Source organism: Tiliqua scincoides, chromosome 9 (assembly GCF_035046505.1).
Source record: "Tiliqua scincoides isolate rTilSci1 chromosome 9, rTilSci1.hap2, whole genome shotgun sequence".
Classification (NCBI taxonomy): domain Eukaryota; kingdom Metazoa; phylum Chordata; class Lepidosauria; order Squamata; family Scincidae; genus Tiliqua; species Tiliqua scincoides.
Genome location: NC_089829.1, coordinates 16,544,837 through 16,556,586, shown reverse-complemented (window position 1 = coordinate 16,556,586; position 11,750 = coordinate 16,544,837). Strand labels below are relative to the sequence as shown.

The following is an 11,750-nucleotide window of genomic DNA, read 5'->3' as shown; positions in this document are numbered from 1 at the left end:
GATCAGAAGAGGTGCAAGATGCCAACCTGTTCGGGTTTGGGACCCTCTAGATCTGTAGGTGCCCTGCCACTGATAGAAACGGTAGCCCATTTCGTCCAAGAGTGTATGCCGGCGAAGGAGTTGTGGAGGGGCATAGCGAGGGCCTTTAAGTGGCCTGAACTGGCCCAACAGGCTTGGGAGACTATCGTCTCTGGGAAGGAGCCGGCGGGAGGTATGAGGGGACCCAAGAGGACAAGTAACGCGGGACAACAGAGGGGAGGAGACGATAGGTGGGAGGTGCCGTGGTCTACAGTAAGATTGATAAATCTGTATGCCCTTTTTGCGCTGGGCATCCAAAGGGACAAAGAAATAAAGGAGAAAAAGTCCACCAACACGCAGGGTTGGGTCCGCTTTGTGGTCTACAGAGTATACAGTGTTGTGGCTTACGAAAGGGTGAGAACCAGTAGAGACAGGTGGAAAAAATGGTGGGAGTGGTTAGATGGGGTGAATCCACCTATAACGTGATGTATCTGTGTTCTAGCTAAACAGTTGATGTAATGTGACTGTAGTTGAAAATGTAAAATGTGATTTCTTTCCTTTGTATTATTTATTGTAGTATGAAACTTTTAAAATAAAAATCTATGTTTCCCAGCAGAATGGCAGGATCTATGGTGGGATGCGCCACTCTGGCAGTGGTTGTATCCCTTGTGACCCCAACACAAGTGAGTGGACAGCAGCAGGTCTCTGTGCTGAGTGGGGTACCTCACCGGCAGAGGGAGGGGGCTGCACCCAAGAGAACAGCTTAACCAGCATTTAGAGCTAAGCTTTACCCAGGAAGGGGCTTGAGAGGGAAATGAGGGGCCCACTCTGCGGGCCAGCCCTACCCACTTTTCCAGCATGGATGCAGCCATATCAATGGGGCATGTGCTGCTTCCTGTTGTGATTTGGGGGGGGGGGGAGTCACGGAGACCTTCTCAAGGTCTTTGATTCCCTTACCTGGGGGTTGCACTGCGGCTGCATCAATGCTGGAAAGTTGGATAGGGTTGTGCCCTGGCTGAGAGCCCAATCCTATGCCTGTCTACTCAGAAGCAAGTCCCATTGTAGTCAACGAGGCTTACTCCCAGGAAAGTGTGGCTAGGCTAGCAGCTTGGCAGCCCAATCCTACGCCTGTCTACTCAGAACGAAGTCCCATTATAACCAATGGGTTCCTTACGATGGGAGGGAAGGAGAAGGCTCGTGATGGGGACGGACATCAGGGCTCCGGTCCTGCCTGCCTGCCCACCAGGGGCTCCCCTCGCAGGCGACGCCTCCTTCCTTCCAGACCTGACCCAGGAGGCCCCGCGGGGGATTCGCGCCCGCCCGCCCGCCCGGACGGCACCTCCGGAGGGGCTGCGGGAGAGGTCTGGGTCAGGAGCCGCGCTTCGCGCCCGCTCCCAGGCGGGAGCGCCCGTCAGCAGAGCCGCGCTTGCGGGGGTGGCTTCAACTGACCCGGGCGAGGCGCCCGCCGACTTGGGAGGCAGAGAGGGGTTCGAGGGCTTCCCAGCTCCCGCCCGCAGCAGCGCTCGCCACCCAGCCGGTGCCTGCCCGCCGCCTCCGCGCTGCCGCCGCTCGCGGGCGGGAGGGAAGGCGGCTCGGGAGAAGGCGCAGCAGCAGCAGGGTCCGCGTAAGTGGAGGGGTCCTGGGCGCCCCCCCCCGCAGAGCCGAGCTGCTGCTGCGCCTCACAGGGAGTGACCCCAGGGTTGGCCAAGCCCCCCTCCACCTGTACTGGCCTTTGCTCTTCCCAGTAGGGTTTGGCTGGAGCAGAAGAGGCAGCCCCACTTCCTCTTCCGGGCTAGGAGGTGCAGGCGTGCCATTCTGCTGCCCCCAGGCACCGGTCTCAGTCAGCCTCACCCATGAGCCGGCCCTGAGTGAGACTCCTGCCTTGTGGCCCATGGAATGCTGCATGGCCCGTCAAATGCCGCCTGCCTGGATTTCCTGCCCAGGTTGTGTCGGAGATTGGCCTTTGTGATGCCAGCTTGGTTTGGGCCATAGTGCTGGGGAAGACAGGCCCTCTAACCGCACTGGCCCCATGCCACTTTGCTGTGTTAGCCCATACAGGAAAAACTTCCTTTCCCCCTGGCATGAGGCGAACAGCTCAGATGGGGAGTGTGGGGCCAGGAAGGGTTAAACACTCCTTTCCCCAGCACAGTGGCCCCAGTCAAATTAGGACCCCGCATGGCAGTGGCATCACTAGGGTTTGCGGAGGCCAGCGCATCACCCTTATGATGGACCTCCTCCCGTGCAGTGGGCAGGGCAATGTCCCATGTAGTGGGCATGGTGGTGTACCATCACACTGCCCCTACTGGTTTTTTGAGTAGAATAGAGATATTTCAACATGGTTTGTTTCAGTGCATTCTGTATGAACTTACACATCGATTGATATATAACATTGTGGTATTATTCGAAAATGCCAAGATTTTAAACATTTTGGCCAGTAGTGGTGTCACACACACCCCCCCCCCGTGTACATCACCCAGTGCAGCCCACACACCCCTGCACCTCTCTAGCGATGCCAGTGCTACATGGACTCCTTCATTAATCATAAGCAGTGTTTTTGTTAACAGATGCAGTTGGGATCTCCCTAGGCCAGGGGTCTCTAAACTTTTTGGCCGAAGGGCCAAATCAAATATCTGGCACAGTGTCGAGGGCTGGGAAAAAAAATTAAATCTAAAATTTAAGTAACCTTAGAGATGGAATTTAGATGAATGAATAAATGAATGAATGGACTCAAATGTCCAGGATTTCTCTAAGCACCAAGAAATAAAGCACACACTTAAATGGACCCCCATTCCCCCACCCCACAAGCACAACTCTGGTTGTGTTTGGTCAGCTGGGCCAGAGGCTCTCAGGGGGTCAGAGGCTGGCTGCGGGCTGGATAGAGGCTCACTACGGGTCGCATCTGGCCCCCGGGCCAGGGTTTGGAGACCCTTGCCCTAGGCAATGGCATAGTGTGGCTTGAGCATGGACAGATGCGGCCTTAGGGGCTGCAGGGCCCAATTGGAAACATTTTTCCCGGGGTGGGGGGGTGTCCAGGTTCATAACCAAGGTTGGTAGAATCATAGAGATATAAATACAATTTATTATAGACTTTATATTTCTATGGTAGAATGGCAAGCAATCAAAATGTGAGCTTAAAAGTTCCCTTAGGGCCCAATCCTATCCAATTTTCCAGCACTGATGCAGCCATGTCAATTGGGCATGCGCTGCATCCTGCAGTGGGGGGCAGTCACAGAGGCCTCCTCAAAATAAAGGGACATTTGTTCCCTTACCTTGGGGTTGCATTGTGGCTGCATCAGCACAGGAAAGTTAGGATTGGGTCCTTAGACTCTTACAGCCCAATCCTATGCATGTCTACTCAGAAGTAAGTCCCATTAGATTCAATGGGGCTTACTCCCAGGAAAGTATGGATAGGATCAGGCTGTCAGGCTGCAATCCTAATCACACTTTTCTGATAGTAAGCCCCATTGAACAAAATAGGACTTACTTCTGAGTAGACCTGGTTAGAATTGTGTCCTTACTCATATTTATAGGAACATCAGAATCTTAAAAAATACATGTTACATGTATTTTTTCATATTAGTCTTTTCAAATTTTACAGAGAAATAATTTTTTACGCTGTTCTATAGTTAACATATTATGTAATTCAGTTATTCAAAATATAAATAGTATAAACAAGTACTGACTTTTTAAGAATTCAAAAGAAAATTAAAATGGTTGCTGTTTCCTATAAAACCTGCAGTGTGGTGTTAGGTGTCCATTGCAATGTGTGGTGTGTATTGGACAAGACAAAATTACCGTAGTGCATCAGCATCCTTTTTATTCCAAAGGAAAAACAAAAATGTTGCCCTCGGATTTGCACCACAAATCAGATGGGCTTCAGATGCTTCCAGGCTTTACGCTGGTGAGTAAAAGATCCCTGGAGAGTGGAGAGAAGCACAGGCTAGGAGCGCAAGGAGGGGCTTTCCAGAAACCTTTTCTTTGGCAACCCCCTAAGGCCCCCCTCCAGATGAAGAAGTTCACAGCTTGTTGCACGTCCCCAGCCTGAGCAGACTCATAGTTGCATTGAAGACAAATGGCAGACTGTGTTGACCCCTGACCCTGACTGCAAGCAGGCCACAGCAAATGCTCCAGCTGGTGCCTCTGTCGGCCATTTGGGGGTGGGGGCTGTGTCATTGCAGCTCTTAAGTTTTGCTTTGTCAGTTTCGAGATGAGGGCCAGAGAGGAGGACGCTTGTGCTGAGCGGTGGCACTAGCGTCAGAGGAGACCACCTTCACCCAGGCCCTGTCCAGCACCTCTTGCACCTGTTGCACTTTGGTCCAGCAGCTTAGCCTTGGGAGGGAACAGAGACCCAGCTCCCAATGGGTGAAGCAGCTCTGTTCCCCAATGAACTGCAGGCTGTGCATGAGCTGGTAGTCTCATGTGCAGCTGTGCAGTGGTGGGAAATCAAGCCTTGTGTGGCAGAGTCTTGTGGCGTTTTGCTCAGTTGGCCTTTTTGACTAATAGATGAGTGATCTGAGCAGCTTTCGGTTCAGTCCCAACTCCCAGGGCAATTGCAGGGGTTTGTCGGAGCTGGTAGTGATTAGTCTGGCCAAACCAAGACAGAATATATTTTAATCTTTATCTTTAATTAGGTGCTGTGTTTAATATTGAGGAATTAATATTCAGGGCCTGAGATAGAAAATCAAATAACATCTTCCTTGGGGGTAAAGTAGTACTGAAATCTCCTGCACTTTGGTGCTAGCTCAGAACCTGATCCCGGAGGTGGGCCTAGATATGCCTGGCGGCTCCCTCACAGGGAGGGTCATGTGTGAGAAGGGCTCATAGATGCGCCTGTGATGCGCCTCAGGGATGTGCCGCTCAGGGGTTCTTGGTCTGTTTTCATATTTAACAGGCCAAGAACCCTGAGTAGTATGTGTGTGAGTGAGAAGCAGAGACTGTCTATACTGCAGATACAACTGGATTAACGTTAATTTCCTCTCCCCAGGGAATCCTAGGAACTGTAGTTCTGCAAGGGGGTAAATGTGGAGAATTTTCAGCACCCTCACCAACCTCTGAGTCTCAGGGTTCTTTGGAGGGAGCCATGATAATTAAACTGGTACAAAACAGAGGCATATGCCCTCAGAGCTTGTTTGCTCCAACAGCTTTTGGCAGTGAGAATTCCTGTGCTCTAGGCACTGATCTGTTTGCAAAATTGAGTCTGATGTGAGCAAAGCATGAGAACAAGTGTCCTCTGACCATATGTGTGGGTAAGACTGCCACCTCACAATCCAGGCACATTCCTTTCAGTTTCCCAGTGATGCAGGAGATAAGGGGGGGGGGGAGGACGGACGACGACGACTTGCAGTAGCAGGTGGAGGTGGAGTCCAGTGGACAACAGGATCAGGGAGGGAAGGTGGAAGGTGCCCCGGCTGCCTCCCTCCCATTGTATGAGGGGGGCCTTAAAAGATCGTGTCTGGGTTGCAGTAAACACCTGCCAGGTTTCCATCTTGCTCACTAGGTGGGAGACAGCAGACTTTAATGGAGAGTTCCTTCCCTCCTACTTTGAAATCTGATATCCTAACACAAATCAACAGTTGAGTTTTCTAGATAGAAAATAAGCACTTTGCAACACAGCTGCTTCTTCATCATCAACTTCATGGTGAGCTACTTTAAAACAAGTCTTCTTGAAAATGAGCTGTAGATCAAATCGGAGTTCCTTCTGCATGACCTTACTTGCTTTGTAAGTTAAGATAACCCCTTTTCTAAATCTGCCCTGCTACATCTTTCAAATCCAAATGTTACCTGAAGATCTTGCAAACGTCTAATTGCCCTCCATTATTTATCATTTTCCACTTGTGGAAGACACTGCAAGATATTGCACAATTTAATTTCCACTGAAGTTCCACCTTTGCTACATCAACACATTACTTCGTTCATTGTTCAGACACACCACGTTGCTACTGAGAACAGGCACTGAGTGGCTCCATGCTTTGTAAAACTTTAGCTCCTGGTCAACTCTTGCATTGACCCCATTTGCGCTCTGGTAATTTTCAACATTCATGTTGATAATGCCTCTGACCCAGGTGCTTCCCATCTCCTCCTTTTGGCCACCTTCCTTCATCACCACCTCTGGACTGATGTCCCCAGCCACTGCCACAGCCACCGTCTTTGGTCTCATCTTACCCCAGACTATTCTGCCTCTGGCCTCTCTATGGTATAATGCCAGCACTATATCTCCTTCAGCATTACACACCTTCACCTACTTCATTTCTGTGACCTGCACCTGTAGATCCCCTGGCTTTCTCTGAATCGTTGTCCTCTCCCCAGCATCCTGCTCATCTCTCCTACCATTGTTCCTCCTATGTACCACATCACCAACCTCTGTCCTCTCTAATTCCTTCCCTGCTGCATTCCAACATTCCCAAGAACCCCCTCAACTCTTCCTCTCCAGCTGTCACCCATCCAGTCTTCTGTCCTTGGCCTCCAAACTCCTTAGGCTTGCTCTGCACTCCTGCTGCCTCTCTCCTCCGGCTCTGATCTTGATTCTCTTTGATCTGGTTGCCACTCCTTGCACTTCACTGAAGCAACTCTTACTCCAATCCTAGGTGACCTCACCACCAGGTTGAAAGGTCCTGTCCTTATCCATCTTGACCTCTCTGTTGCTTTGACCCATTTGATTCCTAATCTCTCTCTTGCTCCTCCTTTTATGCCTTAGGCCTCCGTCATTCTGTCCTTAGATGGCTCACTTCCTCCCTGATGTACTTCCAAAGGTTTCACAAGGGAAACTCCTCTTCCACTTTCCCTCACTTTGTTCCTCCTATTCACTTCTGTTTTTGTTTCTCCTCTTTTTTTATTTTCTGTCCCTGGCTGATCTCAGCAAGTCTGGAGGCTTTCAGTACCACCTGTACTGCACACTGAAGACAACCAGCTCCACTTTCCTCCCCCAGAGCTTTCTCCCTGGGTCCAACTGCCTGCCTGACATTTCTACTTGGGTGTTTCATTGTTGTCTCAAAGGCAACATGACCTAGGCAGAACTTCTCTTTGTCCTTTCTTCCTCTCCACGGACCACATCACTGTCCCCCCTGTTGAGCAGGTTCCAGACCTTGGCTTTGTCTTGGGCTCTTCCCTCTCCTTCATTCCCCATCTACAGTTAGTCATCAAAGTTTGTTGTTTTTCACTCTACAACATCACTAAAATTCATCCCCTCAGCAGAAACACTACTTCACGCCCTGTGCCTCTCTTGCCGTTTCTTCTCTCTGGGCTCCCCTTAGCTCCCCTCTGATCTCTCACCTCCATCCAGCATCTTGATGTCCAAATCGCTGAACTCTCACTGCTCTGATCGCATCATGTGCCTCCCTATTGTTCCTACATTGGTGTCCTTCTCCTTTCCATCAGAGTCCCCTACAGCCTTACTCCCTACTCTTGTGTCTCACTACACCCCTGCCTGTGACCTTGGCTCCTCCATCTCTGCACCCTCAAGGCTCCTGCTTCCTCAAGCAGCCCTGCCCTTTGCCCCTTGCCACTCTTTATGCCTGGAACTCCTTCCCAGATCTGCTGCAGGATACTTCCTCTCACATTTCCTTTAAACCCCTCCTCAAATCCCATATTCCCCACAAAGCCTTTGGTTCCACCTTACTGCAACAAAGTTTAAGTTCATGACCTTGTTCCACTCCTCTTCATCCTGCCACCATGTCCCCTCCCCTTGTGTTCAGTTGTGAGCTCTTCAGGGCAGGGACTTGCCTTCTCTTTTGTCTTAAAGTGCCAAGCACCTTGAGGGCCCCTTACTAATATACCAGCATGCTGCAAGCAGCATCTCCTACAGGACATTTGGCGCAGTTCCATCACTGTCAAGGAACACCTGGGATCTGCAGGTTGATGTGCAAATGAGTAGGGAGCTTTCATGGAGTAGTTCCATCTAGCCAAACAGAACTTCCAGAGACAGCATATCTCAGAATGTCTGGTGCTGGGGATAAGTGACAGGGGAGGGAAGCAGCCTCCATGCCCTGATTGCGAGCTCTCCAGAGCCAGCAGAATGGCCCTCTCACTAGCCAATCTGTTTCCTTCTTCCCAACCAGCCACCTTTCTCCTCCCTCTCATCTCCTGTGTTGAGCTGAGCAGCTCACCTGGGGGGGGGGGGTGAATCTTATGCCAGTGGTGGAAGGCTGGGGGAGAGGGGGAACTGCCACCCTAACCAAACTGCCATCTTCCCTGATGGACCACAAGGATTTGGACACGTTTAGACCACAACGGACTCTAGGCAAACATCTCCTGTCGGAGAGAACAATGGTTGGTCCAGGACCTCTCAGGCTATAGCCCAGCCAGGAAGCCTGACTACTGGTCTCCTTTTATGCAACAAGTCCTGGAGGCCAGAGGAGGATGGAAAGAATTCAAACTGGTAGATCCAATCAGTAGGTGTCCAGATGCCATGTGGCTTGCCTGAGGACAGGAAGCAACATGCCTGCACACTTGCTTCCTGTGCACCATTGCAGCTCTTCTGCTTTTGATGTCATGGGCAGTTGCCCAGTGGAGCCTGGCTACTGTGCAAGGTGACCTGGGGACATGTTTAGACACCGCAGCAGCAAGCAAGCAACTGGACTCCCTGGCCTTTGCGGTAAGTTCTCTTTCCCGCCACCCTGGTCAGAATCATCAGAGTCAAGACTGCCTGCCCAGGATCAGCTGGAGAAGAGGAGTGTTCTGGGGGTGGTCGCAGGCTAAAGGAATAGCCTAGTGGGACCCCAGAACCTGTACAAATCCCTGCTCAGCCACTGGATCTCTCTAGGTTCTCTGTCGAGAGACCTCAAATTCTGCACCCAAATAAATGGTTTTCATTCATCCTCCATGCATATGTGCACAAAGACACTCGTTTGGCTTCTTTCATTCTGGAATGGATCTGTGTTTGATTTCTGTGAGGGATCGTCTGGCAGAAGAAGGGGAAGTTAGCACAAGAGGCATATGACCTGGGGACATGAGGGAGGTCAAGGTTCCTGTGATAGTTCCTGGGCACACCACGTTTTTCCAGACCATGGCAATTGGCACGTGTGATCTCCCTGTAAAACCCCACCTTTAGGGAGGTGAGATGAGGCAGTCTCAAGATTCTTGGTTCTGTGTTCCATGTGTGTGGAATTGCTCACAGGGCACAGAGGCAGTCTCTCTGGGGGCAAAGCAGTGCCTTGTGACAGGAATTGCCTGGTTTTCCAAAGGAACCCCGGCACTGTGGTTTGCTGGCTTCCTTGGATCAGCAAACTGCAACTGGGGGCAGGCCTAATGTGGAAGAGCAAAGGACCTTGCTGAGCAGTGAGGGGCTGTGTGCGTGGTAAGTGGGCATCACTTTGCCTTTTGTCCTGGGAGCCAGTGTCTTTCCTCTGAGGAGTGCTGTGTTGCTGGGAAGATGCCATTCCTGTTGTGCTTGTGGCTGTTGTCCTGGGGAGTGCCAGTGCTGGCATCCACAGGGAGAAGTCAAACAGCTCTTCCCTCCTTCTGTCCTGCTTACCTGTTCCATTTGGTGGCCTTTGCAGATGTTTGGCCTTGTTTTGCTTCTTTTTATTCTCCAAGAGGCTCAGTGGCTCTCTTTTTGGACCACTGGAGGGCACAAGGTGATTGTGACGTCCTCTGAAAGATCCCTGGCCAGACTCTCTCTGCAAGGGGAGGCTGGGCCTGTATGAAAGGTGGAAACTTGGTATTTTTCCCCTCAGCACATCAAAGGGGGAAGAACAGGGTTCTAAGCCTCCCCCCCCCCCCCGGTGGGATATTGATGATAGCTCAAACTTCAGGTTTGACTCCCTGTGTCACCCTGACATCAAAGGAGTTCAGGAAGTCCAGTGCTTCTGGGTGTTTTCAGAAGTGACCAGAAACAAGCATTGTTCATGGTGGGCTTTTTCTTGAACTTGTAAATGCATCTTTTGCAACAACTAATGTGAGAAATGACCATTTTAATTCTGGTTTATAGCACCCACCAGTTTGGCCATTAAATTTGAATGCTGCGTCAGCCTCATTTTTTCTGTGATCCTGAAAGGATCTGATTTAAAAAGAGCACATAATAGCACCAAAAAGTGAACCCATGGGCTTTTCTCACTGCCCTCTACCCCAGGCTTCCATCCCCGCAGCTAGGTCCTCCCTCAGGCTCCCTGCTGACTCTGCCCCCTTTTTGGATCACCTCCTTACTTCTTACTTTCTCAACCTCCTGGAATCTCTTCTGCACATCCAAACTGCTTGCCTGCTTTGCCAGCACAGCTCCTCCTGTCCTGGGGCCACCTGCTCCGGCCCTTCCCTCAGAGGAAAGCATCCTGTGGAGCCCATTTTCTCTCCCCAGCCTTTGCAAGGTTTTCGACAATTTGGAGGCATCGCTGCTCCAAATTTGGAGTTGCTGCCAAGTGGTTTTGCTACTGTGGCAGCAACAGCCTGTGACCCCCACACCATCCCTCCATATTTATTGTGATGTACAGAATGCAAAACCCACATGTCTTTCACTCACTAAAAACTCTGTCCAAATGTCCGGAGCAAGTGGATCAGCACTGTGGTCCTGTAGTCTCAGAAGTGGTTTCCAATGGGCTCTGTGGGGATGTTCGTGGGGACTTTTCCTCAGAAGAGCAGAGCAGCGGGCTCTGGAGGAAGGGGGAGCTGTATATGGAAAGGAGCATTAGGAGGAGGTTAGGAAAAAGGATCATTGTGCGCCTGAGGACGGGGTGGATGGGAGCAGGACGAGGAACTGACCCAGACATGCCATCCTCCATCTAACACGAGGGTCTCTCTCTCTTCCCTGTGTGTAGATGAGGCACCCGTGCAAGAGGAGACGCTGGAGCCAAGCGGCCTGGCAGCATCTGCACAAGCAGGCAGGAAGGTAAACATGCGTGTCCCTCTTTTGAAGCCAAGCCAGCCTGGGCTCTGTAGAACCAGGTGGTTTTTCCCTGAATGAACTGCTCAGATACAACCCAACTACGCTGCTTGCGTCACTGATGGTGTGGTAGGAAACATGGAAGCTGGCAGGCTCTGAGGAAGGATGTTCCAGAAGAGGGCACTAAACCTAATCATTTCTTAGCTGTTCCATTGTGCTTTTGAGCGCTCAGTGCTTTCCAAAGGCAGAAGTCCTAGCAATCCTCACCTGCGAGTTGAGCCAGAGCTGAGCTGGGCTGAACAGCCCTCTCTTGCCTGTGGCTCTGTGGCTGAGGGACTGTTGACCACCTCCCTAGCCACTTGCATGCCTCAGCTCCCTGTTGCTCTCTGAGCTGCTGGAGTTGGGGACTTCCAACCAACTTCTCACTCAGACTGTTCCTGCCCTGGCTTCACAAGTACTGCAGACCTGACCCCAGGGAGGAAGTCTGCCACTACTAACCTTTCGTTATGATGACCTGTGTGCCTTCTTGTGGGTCACTCCCAAGCCTGCACACTCTTGTCAAACAAGGTGTGGATGGTGCACACATGTTGCAGGGAGGAAAAGCTACAGGTTGCCAAGCTGCGCCCTGTGTCAGCCTGTTGGTTGCCATGCTGTCGTCTTCTCACCTCCCTTCTTGTGTCTCCTGACCCAGGGTTGGGTTATGAGGACACACCCCTTCTTCTAAACTGTAATGCAAGAAAGTAATCAAGGGCCTTGTTGGGCAGGCAGCTGCTCTTGTCCACATTTGCTAGGGTTATACAGAAAACAAAAACCACAGCTGTCTGTGCATATCAGACCACTGTCTGCACCTCAGCTGGACTCACCTCCTCATCTCTTGGGGGCTCCAGTGAGTAGCACTCCAAACTTCTCTTCCAATATTGCA

At 51.2% G+C, this 11,750-nt stretch overlaps 1 protein-coding gene across 1 annotated transcript in view; it reads left to right on the top strand.

Annotated features, from left to right (window-relative positions):
- Positions 1–1,218: 1,218 nt before the first annotated feature.
- Positions 1,219–11,750, top strand: part of HSD11B2 (hydroxysteroid 11-beta dehydrogenase 2) — a 33,515-nt gene continuing 22,983 nt past the window's right edge. Inside the window, exon 1 of the mRNA XM_066637919.1 lies at positions 1,219–1,642. Within this exon, the coding sequence (XP_066494016.1) occupies positions 1,219–1,642 (424 nt within the window). The remainder of the gene's footprint in view (positions 1,643–11,750) is intronic.